Source organism: Notolepis coatsorum (genome assembly GCF_963971535.1).
Source record: "Notolepis coatsorum genome assembly, chromosome: 14".
Taxonomy (NCBI): Eukaryota; Metazoa; Chordata; class Actinopteri; order Aulopiformes; family Paralepididae; genus Notolepis; species Notolepis coatsorum.
The window spans coordinates 29,385,368-29,404,468 of NC_140178.1; the positions used below are offsets into that span (position 1 = coordinate 29,385,368).

General features: G+C 44.4%; 1 protein-coding gene across 1 annotated transcript in view; it reads right to left on the minus strand.

Annotated features, from left to right (window-relative positions):
- LOC311240484 (EF-hand domain-containing family member C2-like) overlaps nucleotides 1–19,101 on the minus strand; it is a gene marked incomplete at its 3' end in the record, with an annotated part of 38,647 nt that overhangs the window by 14,454 nt on the left and 5,092 nt on the right. Inside the window, exons 6-8 of the mRNA XM_084329063.1 lie at nucleotides 17,337–17,444; nucleotides 16,773–16,911; nucleotides 350–518 (exon numbers count right to left, since the gene is read on the minus strand). Coding sequence (XP_084185189.1) covers nucleotides 350–518; nucleotides 16,773–16,911; nucleotides 17,337–17,444 — 416 coding nt within the window. The remainder of the gene's footprint in view (nucleotides 1–349; nucleotides 519–16,772; nucleotides 16,912–17,336; nucleotides 17,445–19,101) is intronic.

Sequence of the window (19,101 nt, forward strand, 5' to 3'; positions counted from 1 at the left end):
GCGGTGGGAGGGGTTCTTCGTTTAGGTGTTGCACCACGACAGTGTAGAGACATGCTGTTGTTGATCCTACAGTAGATACAGGGATCTTTGACATTTGTAGAAAACAAGAAACAGGAGGGAAGAAGGATTTAGACTGAAGTCGGCCGATGGGAGGCTTATTATGCGCGGCCAAACATCCTGGGAGTCAGACTAACAGTCACACACCACACTTGAACATTTTAGGCATTTCGCAGATGCTCTCGTCCAGACGCAACAACAAACACGCACACGCATACACACACACACACACACACACACACACACACACACACACACACACACACGCCACTTTCTCCAGCGTGTCCCCAACCTGTCTTTCTCCATGAACTTGCGGAAGTCTTTCTGTGGGGGCTTGGGCAGCAGGCCCTGGCAGGAGCACAGCGAGTCCTCCTCCGAACCGAAGCCCGTGTAGGGGGGCACGGGGGGCCTGGGGGGCTTAGAGGCTGGGGGAGCCTTATACTTCACCGGGGTAAAGTCCTCTGAGGGAGAGAGAGAGAGAGAGAGAGAGAGAGAGAGAGAGAGAGAGAGAGAGAGAGAGAGAGAGACATTTAATGTTAATTAGTTAAAAGCAGAAAAAAGTGGAGGGAAAGAGGGGAAAAGGGGATGAGATGAAGGCAGGTAATCCATCCATGCAGGATCGCAGCAGCCTGCCCTGGCGGTAACCCGGGGCTGACCTCTGACCTCTGAAAGTCAGACAGGATCCTCCATCACAGCGACCCGTCACTGGGGGCTCCGCCTGGATCACTACTGTGACTAATGCAACGAGCCCCACGGCATGCCTGGCCCAGGGTGGCAGACCCCAGCCAGGCCCAGCTTGGGTTACTGCTGCTGGGGAGTTCTGTGCCTCTGATGGCCCCTATCGCTCTGTGGCTCTGGAAGGATGGAGAGAGACCAATGAGTGGGGGCGGGGTGGGGGTCTGGTATCTGGTGTCAAGCGAGTCAGACACTTGGGGCTGGAGAACATTACTGGTCCTACGGAGACCGTCTGTCAGATGAGGCAAGAGGCAGGGCCTGATGGGGTAGGGACTGCAGGGGCCAGAAGACAGACTTCTGAGTGGAACAACACAGCCAGAGCTGTATTCTGGGTCATGGCAGGTATTCGGTAACATGAGATGTTTCGCCTTGATGGTAAGTTATTATGAAAATGTTGTTCTGCAAACCGATTCTGATTCGAATGCAGATTAAACTTAAATTAAAATTAAATGTGCTGTGAGTCCTGAAGAGAGTCTGGGAGAAATTGAATGAATGTTAAATCAAGTTAAATCAAAAAGATCATTCCCAGAAATATTTGGTGAAACATTTCAGCTACACAGTTAGGATATCTGTGTGCTTACTCTTACTGCCCCCAAGTGGTCAGCCCAAGTGGTCAGATATGTGAAGTGCAAGTCTGAGGGAAGTCAAATGTCCCCTCAGTCCTCTCAACCTTTCTTTTTTTTTTCTCCAGGTGAAGACCCTGTTGCTGTTGGGTTGAGATGTTGCTTTTTAGTCAATAAACTGTGTGGGTTACATCCATCTCCTTCAATACTGTCGTCATTGAGACATGACGTTGATATAGTTGTGTAACGGTGGTCACTAGGTACTAGCAGGCCCTTCATGCTCTGCACCATGTCCTCCACCAGCCTCGAACCGTGAACCCCATGGGGGCCACCATGGCTCAGGAGGTAGAGTGGTCGTCTGGTAATCTGATTCTGGCTCCTCCCGACTGTGTGTCGAAGTGTCCTTGAGCAAGACATTCCCTGACATTGGTTATATCCATCAATATAGCCAGTCTGCCACCACTCTAAGCCTATGGAGATGTTCACCTTCTTTGCAGGGCTATAACTTTTTTAATTGTATTGCTAAATTGACATTACTATGGCCCATTCAACATCGATTATCTATCGTTCAGGATGTAGGAACGTTATGCTTTTTCATTCATAGATTCATACAAAAATACCTTCTAGAATTTAAGTATGTTTTTATCGTTTTCTGCAGTAATTCATAGAATGTGAGTTATAGGCATAAACGCATATATAGATTATCAATTGCCGTTTATTCCCGATACACGCTATATAAAAAAAAATTCAACTGTATATGATCCTATACGTTATGCATCATCATGCGCGGATGAAAGGGGGGGGGGTCGTTTATAATTCTGTGATCGTCAGTAAATGCTTTATGTAGTATGGGTGATATATTGATCAGATCGGGTTGCAGTGAAATGAATGAACAATTGGGCTGAAAATAGCGTCAGCGTCCTCTTACCATTCGCCGACAAGACTGGCGGTGAAAGATCCCAGGTATAGGACGTCGATCGCCTAGGTCCATTTCCGGTTTGTATGTCGCAATAAACGCCGAAATAATATCGATTATTAAGTTTATAAAGCTATCCATTATGTACATAGTGTCTGTCGGGAGCCTTGCGACAATATCTGACGGCCGGATGAATTTAATCGACGCACAGCAGCCATATCCTGTTTACCAGTGTAACTCGCCCGACCATCCACCAGGCGGCAGTATTGAGCCGTCGTTGTATTGAGCCGTAGAGTCCAGCTTCAGCGCCAAAGGTGTATATATGAATTATGAATGCCATGGCGAAAAAAATGAAATATTGATCTCAATATCGCTGTACAGCGTGGTCTGGCGGTCAAAGCATGCCGGGCAATAAGGTTTTAAAGCGTTTCCGGCGGTGGATGTGTTAAGAACCCCCTAACTGCTCCCGATGAGCAGGTTGGCACCTTGCATGGTCGCCTCCCCCGTCTGTGTGTCAATGTGTGAGTGAATGGGTGAATGTAAGGCATACATTTGTAAAGCGCTTTGGATAAAAGCTGTTCTATAAATGCTGTTGTCGTATATTTCTAAATGAAAACATGAACATAGCAACTGAAATGTACAAGGTAATGATTAGAAAGACAAAATGCTGATTTGACAGAAGGGCCATTTGAAAACCCCATGTTAGTTATCTCTGTGGCACTAGGCGTAAGAGGTTGAGACAGTGACTCCCCCCGACCAGGTGGCCAGGATCATTAAGGTCATAAACTGACCCCTCAGGACTATAGTGAGACGGGCAGAAAGGAGTGGTATGTACTTTAGCTAAAGAGGAACTAATTATCTTAGAAACAGGAAACCAACTTAAAATACAGTTGAGATCAAAGGTCATATTGACACTAAGCTAAGCAAATTCAGGTTACAAAACGGCAGATGCTCACTAAGGTCCAGAGGTCAGAGAGATGACACCAGACTATTTGGAAGTCTCCCCCATTTAGACTGTGTAAACATTGTGTCACAAGAACAGTAGGACGTATCACTCATTAAAAGGATCCCCTAATAAGGTAATGGCTAACTGCTAAAACAGCCCGGCGGATTCTATTGTGAAAACGTTGTGTCAGCATACGAGGCTGACGTGTCATCGAGCGAGGAGATCCGTTAGCCAATGAGAAGACCGCTAGAGTCTTTGAGACGTGACAGTACGTTTCAGAGACTCGACCACGGGGGGCTGGGTCTTTTCTCCTATATAAGACAGGCATGAAATAGGAGACAGGAGAAGCGCTGACACACACAGGAGAGAGGAGAGGATCCCTGGAGAGCCGAGCCTGAGACACAGCGAGAAGGATCCTGGAGCATGGAACACAGAGCCATGGACACAGACGATGACAGAGATCGCATCGCAGCTGGAGTGCTGAAAACGAGCGCTCTCTGCTGAGCACCGATACTCACGGAGACCAGGTTGCCTTGACAACCACACCACGAACCACGAGAGAAGACTCGTTGTTGCCATGGACAACCTGAGACAGCGAACAGCACCGAGAAGAAAACTCTGATCAGCCATAGCTGATCCAAGAATGGACCGAACAGCCACATGAAAGAGACGATTAGATTGAACCAAAGAGACGATTAGATTGAACCAAAGAGACGATGTACTTGTTTTGATTCCTAAGCTGTGGTATTAATAAACACCGCAGTTGTTATTTTGACCACGTTGTCAGCTCCTCTCTTTACTTGAACCGAACATCTGAAAATACCTAACCAATGCAGAGGAAAGGGTAATAGAAAAACTATACGATCACTTAGATAGAGATAAATGAAGAACAGAAAGTTTACTTCAATTGGTGCGGTGACCCGTGCTGCATTCGACCGGAACCGGTTGAAGACGACAACAAGTTGCTTCTGGAAGATGGACCAGCCCCTCATCGAAGCTCTCTACGACTGAAGGATCGTTACCACTTCGGCCGAGGCCAGCGGGACTAGGTGAGTAGACTTTAATGCGTTTGAGGTTGGTGATGGTCGAAGCAGTCTCGCATTTTGGGGTTGCTAATACTTTGGTTAGAAATGAGTTGTAAATGGACCAGGATAAAGTTGGTGTTGGAGGGGATCGGGGTCCAGGGTTCACAACCTGGTTCTGGTCTCAGCCACACGCCGGCGCTGCACTTAGGAAGCGTAGGGGATGTTCGGTTAGGATGCCTATGGTTGGTACAATGCCGAGTGAGGAGAGAATATAGATGTCTATATTTAGTTAGCTTAGGAGGATAGGCTAGGGATAGGTAAAATATTTGAGGGGACCGGCGTGGAAGCGGTAGAACGGGGATTAGTCACAGATAGCGGGACGAGGGACTGTGAGTGACGAAATGGTTCATTAAAGGGTAATGCGGAGTAGTCAGATTTAAAAAAAGAGGATTGAGAGAACCGTGGTGTAGTACGGGAGATCCTGGTTCCACGATGAGAACAGAAAACGGAGTGTAGAGTACTGAGAACAGAGTACAATGGGGATTAATTGGTTGCTTTTTGCCAGACCGTCGAGGCTTCACTCTTAGAATCGGCGCGTATGACAGGCGAGCTTTGAAAGACGTTTCATGCGGAGCTGTTGTATCGTGGCCCGACATAATCTGCTAAGATTGAGAGGATGGGGAGTTAGGATGACGTTGGGAAAGTGACCTTTGGAGTAAAGCACTTTGGAGGTAGATACTGCACATGTGATTAGAACATAGGAGAATATTGTGTGAAAAAAGCGAGGAAATGCGTTTAGGATGAATGTGTACAAATGAATGGTATGCTTATGAATGGGACATTGTTTTGCTAAGTATATGTGTTTGAATGGATGAATGTTAGGAGCTCTGAGTGAGTGCCAAGGTATTTTTTTGTATTATTATAAACACTGGTGGCCGAGGCTGCAGCGGAGAAACCGCAACCCTGTCCGGAAGAGGAGGCGTTTATTTAGCTGCCGGCGTTAGCTGAGGGCAACGGGACTAACGTGTGGACGCTGTGTTGCGTTGTCGAGTGAATTGAATGAATGGCAAGTGTGATGGAACCTAGATGATGTGTAATGTTCGTTGAAATTTTTTAAAACGGTGCTGTGGGGGTCTAGAAATAATGTAGTAACGATCAAAAGAAACGGAGATTTTGGAGCTGATGACGTCACTGGGAGCGTCTAAGCTGGGGGAGCGTTGGATGTTAAATACTGTGTATTTCGGTCAGGCGGGGCCAAACGGGCGAGCGTACTAGAATAAGGATAATGATATATGTTCTGTGAACGGGGGCTAAATAGGATTAAAGTTATGTTGCGGGGGAAAGCAGGGGTTGTGTAAACGTCGCGATGTGTTGTGCCGCTCGGATCAACAGGAGAATGGGCCGTTTAGGAGGAGGGATGTTGGATGCTAAGCTAAGCTAATGGAGCTAGCAGTACTGAACTAACGAAGCTAAGATGCTAAGCTACCTGTGCTAACAATATAGCATGATTGAACTCTCGGGGAATCTGGCGTGTTGCTACTCTTTGGTGGCTGGCGCGGGACCTTAGAGAGGCGGGGGACAGGGAACTTCCGGTGTAGGGGGTTCTGGGGGTTGTAGTTTTGTGGTTGAGGTGGAACGTCAAGTTGACGTCTTGGTGTGGTACGGCGTGATGACGCGCTTGCGGGGGAGGCGTGGGCGCCTCCTGAAGGACGTTGTGAGTACTGTGGTGCAATAAGGGTGATGAGCGAACGTTCCAGTGGAGGGCAGTGTTGCCTCTTTGATAGTTACACCTCTCCTTTACAGGTAAAACGAGGTGCAGTAGACAGCGGCAGAACGTTTGTGATTATTATAGGTTTTGAGTAGCGACCATCTGTGGGGATTTGTAAATTCTTTATATTCGGTTTTTTCAGTTGTTGAGGATGGATGTGTATACTTGTTTGATTATAGATCTGTATTTGTTATGGGCCAAGTATGATGGCATTGTGTGATGGGATTTTGCGTGAACCCCCCCCCCCCCTTTTTTCCTCTGTCTCTTCCTCCCTCGTTCACACTCTCCCCTTCCTCCTTCCCTGTCTCTCTCTCCCTCCCTCCCTCTCTCCCTCCTTCCCTCCCTCCCTCCCTCCCTCCCTCCCTCCCTCCCCCCCCCCCCCCCCCGCCCCCCTCCGCTCCATCCCTATCTCCCAGCTTGACTTTGTGAGATGACGGGTGCGCAAAGGGAGTTTTGTTGTTGCCTTTATGGTGGGGTTGGAGTATTGGTTATATTAATATAGTGTTACTTGCTAAATTAGGATTACATAAGGATAAATAGAATATTCATGGTCGTTTTGGAGCCCTCCCCCCCCTCCCTCTATGTCTCTCCATGCGGACTCTTTTTCTGATTAAAGTTAAGGTTGATTTGAGTTAAAGTTGGCAGCGGATGATGGTGATAGTGTTTGGAGTCCTGTGGGTAAACGGGACCAGGCAATACGGGGTATTCTGCTGATTGAGTGTAGACGGTTTTGGTAATAGTTAATGTTGCATTGTGTGCCCCCCCCCCCCCCCCTTCCTCCCCTTAGTCCCTGTATCCCTGTATCCCTCCTTCCTTTTTCTTTTCCCTCCGCCCCCCCTCTGTCTCTCCTTGTATTTCGCCCTGTGGTTCTCCATCCCTAGATTGCGGCGTATGTTGTGGGCATTTGGTTGTGGGTTTATTTGAACTGCGTTGTTATTGTGTATGTGAAGTAGGTACCGGGTGGGCGCTGGCCTGTCTAGGTGCAGGTGGTGGTAGGATGATTTGTGATATTCTTGGTGTGATAAAGCTTGGGGTGTTTCCGTTCAGGTTCGAAACTGGAGGGAGGACGCTTTGGGCTGTGAGTTGACGGTTCTTTGTGTATTCAGGGAACTGGGTGAATATTGCAGGTGGCATAGTGCGGGTGTCAATGAATTTATTAACGTGGCCAGCTGGACTATGTGACGGTCAGGGTTTTAGTGATCTAAGTTGCTAAAAGTTTATTGTTTTCCCTGATTGGTAGTGGGAAGCAGTGACAATACTAATGGGTTTATTAGTGTTGTGAGGGGGCAGTGGTTGTGTGTAAGGATGTAAGTGTGTGTGGGGATGAATGAAATTGATGTTGTATGAGGAGTGTGAAGCAAAAGCGAATAATACATTTAGTCGATACGCTACTCGGGCATTTAAAGTAAGAAATAAGGTAAAGATGAACAGATTCATCAAGCAAAGAGAGATTAGAACGGATGAAGGACCAGGTTTACCAAGATTATTAGGCAATTGATAGGCGTGGGACTAATGATTATGTTTCCCAGAAAATCAGGTGAAGGGAACACACAGGGGATTGGGAACCTTCAGTGTTCCTGTTGGAGGAAACGGACAAACACAAGATAAGCTGTATCGTTATTTTTCAAACAGATCACACTGTGTCTCTCTAAATATTTTAGTATAGTGTTGCCCGACATTTCCAATGCATAACGAATAGTGGAAATAACAGGGAAATGCCACTGTATTAAGTCTGGATGTTTTTGCTTTCTTTCTGTACAGGTGCTCGGCTGGACAGGAGCTCTAAACGATTTCCATAACCATCTAGGGAAACGGCTGTAATGAGCCTTGGTATAAGTATGAATGATAAGCCAATTATCAATCCTTGTCTGCACAGTAAAAATTTGACAGTGTGAGTGTTTTAACTCAAGTAAGTGGAAATAGTGAAAGACAGAGAAACTTGTTTTTTCAAACGGTGATTGCAGGAGTGTTTGAAAGTGGAGTGAATGACAGTAACATAGGAAGTTCACCTTAGTGGAACATTGATAGGAACAACTGAAGCGTTAGATGCAATAACAGTAGAATAACAACAACAACAATATGGAAAAGGGCCTTAGTGATCAGGCCATTGGGGGGAGAAGGCCGAGAGCCTCTGCAGACATTTCCCAGATAGACTTTACCAGTGATGATCTGATTGATTGGAATATGGACTTCTCTCATGTGACCAGTACGACAGAAGGACTTGAAATGTTGACTTTGGTTCCGATACAGGGGAGTGAACCAGTGACAACGGTGTTACTCCAACCAGAACCGATTCAAGCTGGAGTGTCCATTGCAGGCGACTGCAGTTTAACCAAGGGGCAGAAAAAGAGACTGAGGTTACAGCAGTCCCACGAAGTCCACTCTGGCCGGAGGGCTGGAACTGAGACCGACAGCAGGTATGGAATTATACACGAACAGTTTCTACAGCCCACCCGTTTCCCATGTCCACCCTGCCCTCAGCACCAAAGCCAAGATGAGAGGCGGGGCCCAGCGATGGGAAGTCAAACCGCCAGTGCTGAGATGGGGGAAGAGGCAGCATCCTATAGACAACAGAGAGCGTTTGTGACAGCGTTCGAACAACACGAGGCAGTTCATCGAGATCTGATGAAGACACAACTGGAGATTGGTCAAGCCGCACACGAGACTCAGAGATTGGAACGAGAACTGGCAAGAAAGGCTGCGCTACTAGAAGCGACAGCTGTTGAGGTCATGCTTCGGGCGTCTGACCTAGGCCGCCGTGATCAAAGAGTGCCCTGTGCTCCGTTGCCCGGACAGGGAACTGGGCCGCGACAGGGTGAACAGAACCGCAGGAGGGATGAGTTTCTAGGCCCCTCCCAACAAGAGAAGGCCCGAGGAGAGGCAGCAGAAAAGGACAGGTATTCCCCTCTCTCCTCCAGGCAACAGGACATGCGACCAGAGGACAGGAGAGGGGTGGACCTGGCGAGGACTGTGGGATGCCAGCCGAGAGACTGCGGGAGTCGTGGTAAACTGGGACCGCCTGGGTGGCTGGCGTCGGCTGTGTGCTGGAATTGTGGGGAGGTTGGCCATTTCGCTCGGTCATGTGACAAAGGGTGGCGGGCTCAACAAGAGTCCAATAGAAAGCAAGAGTCCATCAGAAAACGGAGTTGCTGGAAATGTGGAGAGTTGGGACATTTTCAGAGGGGGTGTAAATAGGGGGTGTCTGCATAGGTAATAGGTTGAATAAGAGCGAAGCGGAAGTGCACAAACAAAGCCTTTTGGGTGCTCGAGTAAATAGAGTTATTGATAAATTAAAATGGAAAATGAGACTGATTAGAGTAAGGATAGAGACGAGGATACATGGATAAGGTTTGATTAAGTGTGCAAGTTACTAAAATGGTTTGGAAGACTAACCAGGGTAGGTTGGGGCTATAGAGGGATGACGTAACTGAATTGCATGGGCTAATCAAACTAACAAAATTGATGGTTTTAGACAGGAACAATGGAACATTTAATATTAGACAGAGTTAGAAACAAAGGACTATTTATAGTAGTGATTACATACTTGATCGAAGGGTGGTCAAGTAAAAAAAAAAAAAAAAAAAAAAAAAACAATATTATTATTTCATTACTTATTTTATTTCTTTTTGGATTTTTAATTTTGCTGTCTTAGTTTTTGCGGGGGTATTTATGCCTCTAGATGATAGTTAAGTTCTGTTGGATGGGTGTGTAGCATGTAGGCACTCACAATTTTTTTTGTTAATTTGTTTGTTTTTGTTTGGTACTCTAATAGTTATAGGAACTGGCTGGCTGGGAGGGATCTCTCGCCGGTCAGGGATAGCAGGTGGTGGTGACACAGCGAGACTGGTAGGAAGTCTGATGTAATGAGCTGGAAACTGAGAATGGACGGGAGCTGGTTCATGGTTTGTTTTCCGCTCATTAAGAGTCCAGATGTAGAATCTGGGGGGTTGTGTCACATTTTGGGTTATGGTAAGTGTTGGGGAAGCATATTTCTCTGTCTATAGAAAGCTCTGTAGGGTTTTGGTCGAAATTGGCCGGAATAGTGTTCATGTAGGGTGCAGACATGTGAATTTGATGGTTGACTTATGGGAGACTCTGCACCGGCTTGTTGAAAGCTGGCGGAGTGTGTGTGATGTGTGTTTAAAGGGACTGTGGTTTGTTGACCATGCACATAGGTTCTGTTGGTGATTGGCCTCGTCTGGAGCTGACTGTCCGGACCGAGGAGCTGTCGAGAAACAAGGTATTGATAGTGAAATAATGGATATTCCACTTTCAAGAGTGGAAGTGGTAGTTGTGTTGATCTTGAGATATTTGATCTAGTAAAACAGTACAGCACAAAAAGAAATGAGACAAAGGTGATTTGATTGAATGCTAATGTAAGAAGCTGTGAAATACATAGATAAATAAATTGGAGAAAAATGTATTGTCAAAATGCAGAACAGTAAAAATGTATCTGCGAAAATAAAAGTTTCCAATCTATTGTGTGTTTGTAAATAATAATCCAAAATGCAAAAAAGGACAGAGGGAAAATCGTTTCCTTCTGTGGAAAATCGGAGCAGTACCGAGACCTGCACACAACAAAGAAGAGGCTGTGGTTAGCACAAAAATACAACAAGAAGAGAACGGTCAAAAACGAGTTAGCAGTAAAGGCCTCAGGAGGTTGAAATAGGGATAACTGACAGGGAGGTAATTGAGGCCTCAGTGGTCTTTTCAAGGAGAAGAAATGATTTATGTTGCTTGTTTGAGTTTCCCTCAAATGTTTAGAGTGTTAATATTTTAGTGGTGTGATGTAGTAAATCTTTTCTTGCAGAGTCCATTACACAAATAGACACAGGTGGTAATTACATGGATAAATATAGTCTTAAACGAAAAGAAGCTGAGAATGGTACGATCATCTCTTTGCATAGAGAGACGGACCTAGACTGGATGTCATAATAATAACTGATAAATGTGTATAACTGTGCAAGAAGAAGAGGTAGGTGAAATGATGGTTTTGTAACTGTACAGATGGAAAGGGGTTTTGTAGTTCGATTTGGGTCAATTTTGGATTTTTTTGAAATTTTGGAAAATATTAGCAAAAATTATGATTATGATTTTAACATGTTTAAATTTAGAATATTGATGCTGTATAGGAGGTTATTAAACCCCCTAAGGGTGGATTGTCGTATATTTCTAAATGAAAACATGAACATAGCAACTGAAATGTACAAGGTAATGATTAGAAAGACAAAATGCTGATTTGACAGAAGGGCCATTTGAAAACCCCATGTTAGTTATCTCTGTGGCACTAGGCGTAAGAGGTTGAGACAGTGACTCCCCCCGACCAGGTGGCCAGGATCATTAAGGTCATAAACTGACCCCTCAGGACTATAGTGAGACGGGCAGAAAGGAGTGGTATGTACTTTAGCTAAAGAGGAACTAATTATCTTAGAAACAGGAAACCAACTTAAAATACAGTTGAGATCAAAGGTCATATTGACACTAAGCTAAGCAAATTCAGGTTACAAAACGGCAGATGCTCACTAAGGTCCAGAGGTCAGAGAGATGACACCAGACTATTTGGAAGTCTCCCCCATTTAGACTGTGTAAACATTGTGTCACAAGAACAGTAGGACGTATCACTCATTAAAAGGATCCCCTAATAAGGTAATGGCTAACTGCTAAAACAGCCCGGCGGATTCTATTGTGAAAACGTTGTGTCAGCATACGAGGCTGACGTGTCATCGAGCGAGGAGATCCGTTAGCCAATGAGAAGACCGCTAGAGTCTTTGAGACGTGACAGTACGTTTCAGAGACTCGACCACGGGGGGCTGGGTCTTTTCTCCTATATAAGACAGGCATGAAATAGGAGACAGGAGAAGCGCTGACACACACAGGAGAGAGGAGAGGATCCCTGGAGAGCCGAGCCTGAGACACAGCGAGAAGGATCCTGGAGCATGGAGACACAGAGCCATGGACACAGACGATGACAGAGATCGCATCGCAGCTGGAGTGCTGAAAACGAGCGCTCTCTGCTGAGCACCGATACTCACGGAGACCAGGTTGCCTTGACAACCACACCACGAACCACGAGAGAAGACTCGTTGTTGCCATGGACAACCTGAGACAGCGAACAGCACCGAGAAGAAAACTCTGATCAGCCATAGCTGATCCAAGAATGGACCGAACAGCCACATGAAAGAGACGATTAGATTGAACCAAAGAGACGATTAGATTGAACCAAAGAGACGATGTACTTGTTTTGATTCCTAAGCTGTGGTATTAATAAACACCGCAGTTGTTATTTTGACCACGTTGTCAGCTCCTCTCTTTACTTGAACCGAACATCTGAAAATACCTAACCAATGCAGAGGAAAGGGTAATAGAAAAACTATACGATCACTTAGATAGAGATAAATGAAGAACAGAAAGTTTACTTCACTGTCCATTTATGGTCTTATCCATTCCGCCACCTGAAAAGGGTCCAATTCATGTGTCGAACTTGAACTTGCACTTAGGAGTGAGTTGACAGCAAGGGGCTATCGTTGCACAAACAAGTCATCAGACCTTCCAATCCAGAAGGTCTGAGTAGAGATACATCAGACTGGCGCATCCGGGTACTTTGGGTTTTTCTCGCAGTCATGCCTACTTTTGACAGAAAACACATTCTACACATGTTACAAGATCTCAAAGTAGTGATTGGCACAATCAGGGAATGTAGTTAACCACGAAGGTGCCGGGTGGTGCCAGATTCATCTAAAGGAGGGGCTTGCGGTGGCCAGGGCAACAGCATCCGGGTTTGAGTGTCGGCCCAACACCAGGCCAAATCACTTGCATTTTGTATTGATGAAATGCCACAGACATCAAGTATCAAGCATGACACTGTATTTTATTATGCAGACTTACATTCTTGCTAGTGCTGTCAATCGATAAAAATATTTAATCTGATTAATCACATGATTGTCCATAGTTAACTCGCGATTAATCGCAAATTAATCACGTTTTTTGTCCCTTTTCTAAATCTACCTTTTTTTTTTAAATTTTTTATTATTATTGCAAAACAAAACTTATTAAAAGTCAGTACTCAACACACAATGTATAATGAAACTTTCAGTAAAGGTGGTTAAAATATATGCAAGTACAGAAACAGGATAAAACAAAAATAGTCAATAATAACATTTTAACCGTATACAGTGTATATCCAGCGAAGTTACAATTATATAAATGTTAGTATATAATATACCCCTAATACCTATTTTCTAAAACCCTACACACATATGCTCCAGCTCAAACCCCCCCCTCCCGGACCCCCTCTTGGATAGTACCTCCATTATCCCTCACTCCTAACCAGACACCACCATTATAGGCTAGCTTTAATTCTCTCCACCACTTCTAACCACATTGACATTTTGGATTCATTGAGCCCCAGAATTCTTGCTGTAGATATTTCTTGATATATCACATCGAGATATGTAAGAAACCACACTTTCCGGCACATTTTTTCCGGTTGAAACCAACGTGATGCGATCAGTTTTTTAGCTACTGTGATACCCGATAAAACCAATCTTTTTAGTTGTGGATTCACTGCAAACTCAAAAACATCATTCAATAGCAATACCGCGGGGTGTACAGGTATATTCCAAAATACGAGTATTGATAATTGTTGGGACACATCTTTCCAGAATGCCTTAACTGGTGGGCAGTCCCAATACATGTGCATAAATGTTCCTTCGTCCCCATTTGTACATTGGGAGCATTTGGAGTCTTGTATAAGCCCCATTTTGCACAGCCTTATAGGAGTCAAGTATGTCCTGTGAATATAGTTCAGATTGATTTGTTGATGATCCGGGTTCCTTGATGTAAGTCGGACATTTGCCCAGGCTCCTTGCCAATCAAAGTCATTTTCCAGGTCTGGTATATCCCTCCTCCAGACATTGTCTAGTTGAAGGGTTTCATACGAGGACGTTAGTAATTGATAATAAAAACCTGATACAAAACCTCCCAATGTATCTCTTTCATAGAAAAATTTGTGGTATCTGTGGTGTTCAATTGGTATGTGTAATGGAACACCGTGAGATCTCATACAAAGTCGTAACTGTATGTAAAAAAGCCATGTGGACTCGGTGAGGTTAAACTTTATGCATATTTCGACATAACTACAGAGGCCCTTGTTATTAAAAATATCCCCTAATGAGTGTATGCCTCTCTCTTCCCATATAGGGAATCTTATAGGTCGTTTTCCCATTAAGAGAGCATTGTTATTGAATATGGGAGTGTGATTATGCCATACTTGAGGGTTAGGAAATTTCCTTTGTGTTTCCCGCCATGTCCTGATTGCATGAGTAATTATTGGGCCAAATTCTCTCTCACAATGCTTGATTGAAAGTTTAGTGTATGCTATGTCTTTCAATCTCTGTGGGGCTACTATGTTTTCTTCTAATTTTCTCCAAGATACCAAAGCCTCGGGGTCAAACCATATCTTCTTCAATGGTCTTAATGTGAAGGCATTAAAATATTGTAAAAAATCTGGGACTGCCATGCCACCGTCTGCTTTATTTCTCTGTGCGGTGGATCTTTTTATGCGAGGTGGTTTGTTATTCCAAATAAATTTGTATGTGGAGGTTTGTAATCTTTTCCAGTAGCCCTCTGGAGGAGGTAACGGAAGCATTGAGCTGAAGAAATTGATTCTTGGTAATACATCCATCTTAACTATTGATACCCTTGCCTGTACTGAGTTTTTAAGTTTTGCCCACCTGTCCAGGTCGTCTTTGATTTTGTTCTGTATTTTTGTGTAATTGTGCTTCACCGTTTGTCTTATGGTGGGAAATATTTCCACACCCAAGCATCTGAAATGTTTGACCATGGGTATCGCACCTGGGAGGGTTGTCTCTTTTTTTGCACTGGTGTTAAGAGGAAGAAAAGCCGACTTAGGCCAATTTATTTTAAATCCCGATAAATCACCAAAGTTCTCTATCAACTTGAGTATAAGCGGCAATGTGTTGTTGGGGTTTTGCATGAATAATATTACGTCGTCCGCATATAAACTAATTTTATGATGTGTGCCCTTGATTACTATTGGTTCTATGTGTTGGGATTGTCTTATAAATTGTGCTAAAGGTTCTAATGATAGATCGAATAGTCCGGGACTAAGAGGGCAACCTTGTCTGGCTGAGCGTGATACCGGAAAGATATCGGAGATGAATGTGCCTGTTGTAATCCTGGCCGATGGGTCCTTGTATAGTACTTTAATCATATCAATGAAACCTTTTCCTAACCCCATCCTTTCCAATACTGCCCATAGAAACGACCATTCCAACCTGTCAAATGCTTTCATAGCATCCAGGGATAGTATCGCCTTAGGTGTGATGTCCTCTTTGTCTGTATCTAGTACGTGCAGTATTCGCCTTATGTTAATCATTGATCAGGCGACCTTTTATGAAGCCTGTTTGGTCCGGATGAACTAAAGACGTCATATGCTTTTGCAATCTGATGGCTAATATCTTAGAGTACAGTTTGACATCGGTTCCGAGGAGGCTTAAAGGACGGTAACTACCGCACTCAGTGGGGTCTTTGTCTTTTTTGTGAAGAACTGAAATGAGTGCGGTATTTTGGTGTTCAATGAAGCTTCCCTCTTTGACTGAGTATAAGATCATATTTAGTAATAAGGGTCCAAATATGTCCCAGCAAGAAATGTACATTTCTGATGGGATACCGTCAATTCCCGGAGCTTTGCCGTTTTTCATTCCGGATATGGCCTTCTTGAGTTCTTCTAATGTGATCGGTACTTCTAACTGTTTAGCGTCTTCATCCGTAAGTTTAGGGAGAGTAATTTGATTAAGATATGTGTCTAATTTGTCTTGATCAAAGGTCGTTTCTGAGTTATATAAATCGGAGTAGAATTCTTTGAATGTATCGTTTATTATTTTGGGTTCTGTTACTAGAGCTTGTTGTTTCCTAATGGCAGTTATATCTGCAAATTTTGCATTAATTCTTAGTCGCATGGCTAATAGGTGACTAGGTTTAGAACCTTGGAAGTACTGCTGTTGTCTAGTGCTGCGTATTTGCAATTCCGATTTTTGTCTGTACATTGCTTTGATCTCTGTCTTTAGAATGTTAACTTGGTTATCTAGTCTAGTAGAGTTGTTGTATTTTAAAGAATTAAAAAGCGTTGAGTAAAGCGTTTCCATTTCAGACAGTTTTGTGTTTTGATTTTGCGCAATATGGAGGTAAATCTATCCGAGAAATCCTTGATCATATTCTTTACCGACATCCATAATATTCTGGGATCTTGCACCGAGTTAGCATTATCTTGTAGGAATACTGTGAGAGCTTCTTTAATTTGTGTAATGAATTCTAAATCTACCTTAAACAGATCTTCTTCAAGTTTTAATACTCTTATCAACATGAGAGTCAATAAATGCTTGCTTTATGCAGCCATTTAACACAAAAGGATGACCCTCGTGCATTGCAAATTTGCATCAAATTCAAAACAGAGTGATGCACAAAATAACTTAACACACACACACACACACACACCATGCCCAATTTAGGCGAAACCTATTGTGGCTTTAAAATGCATTTTAAGGAAACCCGATCCAGAGAATCACCCATTATATAATATACGTAGATTGATCGTCCAACCAACCGATTGACAGAGAGACCAATAGAGCTGCTGGTCACAACTAAAACAAACCTTTGCTTAAAAGCAGACTGTAGGTAAACAGGTGGAATACTGTATGTCAGGCTATCTCCACTCTGTAGTAAGTGTGATATGTTGGCTTACGTATGTCGTATTTGGAGCGGTAGTACTCTTTGGTGAAGTTGTCACAGTCACAGAGGAGTATTCTCCTTCCCCAAACATTCACCTCCCCGCCCAGGGTCAGGTCACTATCCTTATAACACTCCTCATGAACAGCACCTGTCTGCAGGAGAGAGAGAGAGAGAGAGAGAGAGAGAGAGAGAGAGAGAGAGAGAGAGAGAGAGAGAGAGAGAGAGCGAGAGAGAGAGTCAAATCTGTTTAATTTCAATTATTATATGTTTACATGCACATTAGTTACATGTTAGTTGGTATAAGATGTTTATGATATGCATCTTCTTATCCTGAACTATATCCCTGTATACATAAATAAAGAGAATATTCTGAATATCACCATGGAAACTAAACCACACAACCAAACAGTACAGGTATACGTCCCAACTAATCATTAATCCAGTTTCACCTACTTGGTACACAAGCTTATCCTGGCTATTTTAAACGGGATATGGCACTCACTTAGAATAATATCAGAATAATATCAAAATGTGAATGTTGCAGAATTCATTAGTTCAGTGTTCAGGCAGGGCGTACCTTGAGGCTGTCCAGGATATAGCGCCCCCCGTGGCCCATGGGGCCAAACGCGTTGAGCACTGTGCGCTCTGTGTCCTCACCGGGCTGCCTATTAGTGGTGGAGACATGCTGCGGGAACAAGAGGCGCTCAGAGAGTTAAAACACGACAACCAATGTACAGTTTCTTCCCCCTCAAATGTATATATTTTCTTTTAGGATCTCTGTCTCTTAAACAGTACTGTATATCTGTATGTTGTGTATGTCATAACTGTCATGATGAATTGAAAATGGGGGACCCTGATGTAAACAAGACGAAAGTATTTTTCTGGTCTGCATCCCCTTAACAATTGTGTGTATTGAGCCGTACTGTATTGTACCCATTCTGCAATCTGTTAATAAAGTTTTCAATCAATCAATCAACAACGGGCTGCCTATTAGTGGTAGAGGCACGCTGCGGGAACAAGAGGCGTTCAGAGAGTTAACACACGACAACGTGCTTCATGTATAGCTTCCTTCACAGCGATGAACACCCGTCGACGTACAAACAAAGATGTGTGGGCAATGGTGGTCTCATGTCTCATGTGCACACTGAGATACAGGCTGAGCCTAGAGTTTTGTGAGGGAGGGAGGGAGGGAGGGAGGGAGGGAGGGAGGGAGGGAGGGAGAGACAGAGAGGCAGACAGAGAGAACAAGAGAGAGACATACAGAGAGAGACAGACAGAGAGAGATAGAGACAGACAGAGAGAGACAGACAGACAGAGAGACAGAGAGAGAGAGGCAGACAGACAGAGAGACAGAGAGAGAGAGGCAGACAGAGAGAACGAGAGAGAGAGACAGAGAGAGAGAGACAGAGAGAGAGAATGAGAGAGAGGCAGACAGAGGGAATGAGAGAGAGAGACAGAGAACGAGAGAGAGAGGCAGACAGAGAGAATGAGAGAGAGGCAGACAGAGAGAATGAAAGAGAGAGTGACAGACAGAGAGAAAGAGAGGCAGACAGAGAACGAGAGAGAGAGAGTGAGACAGACAGACAGACAGACAGACAGACAGACAGACAGACAGACAGACAGACAGACAGACAGACAGACAGACAGACAGACAGACAGACAGACAGACAGACAGACAGACAGACAGACAGACAGACAGACAGACAGACAGACAGACAGACAGACAGACAGAGAGCGAGAGAGAGAGAGAGGCAGTTCTTTACCCATTGTTTTAAGAGAGAGGGTGCGGCAGAGATGACAAAGACAAAGACAGAGCTAGAATAGACTAGTGACTTGTCTGGAGGGCCAAGCGCTTAATTCCTGTCTGGGGATGTGATTATTTTCCACTGGTTGGAAGAGTCAGATCAACCTTTTGGGGCTGACATTTAATGAAAGGCATTGGAGAAAGCAGAATGACAATCACTGGACTGAAAAAGAACACACACACACACACACACACACCCACGCACGCATGCATGCACACAAACGCCAAAAAAACTACAAGAGTGAGTGAATGATTGAGGACCGGCTGTCTATCAGAATGAATTAGGCTCTGGACGGTAACTGAAGGAGAATGCCGAAATGCTTGAGAGATGCTAGACGCTACGCCGGCCCTGTCAGAGTGAATAAGAGCTTGTTGAAGGGAGGGAGGGAGGGAGGGGTGGCGGGTGGAGGAGAGAGGATAGTCCCCCTATAGCAGAAAGAGACGACACCAGCCACGTTAGGTTCACACTACCATGAAGAATTATGTAAATAATATCCTATTCGAAAAGATTGACTCAGATCCTTATTTCTGCTTCACT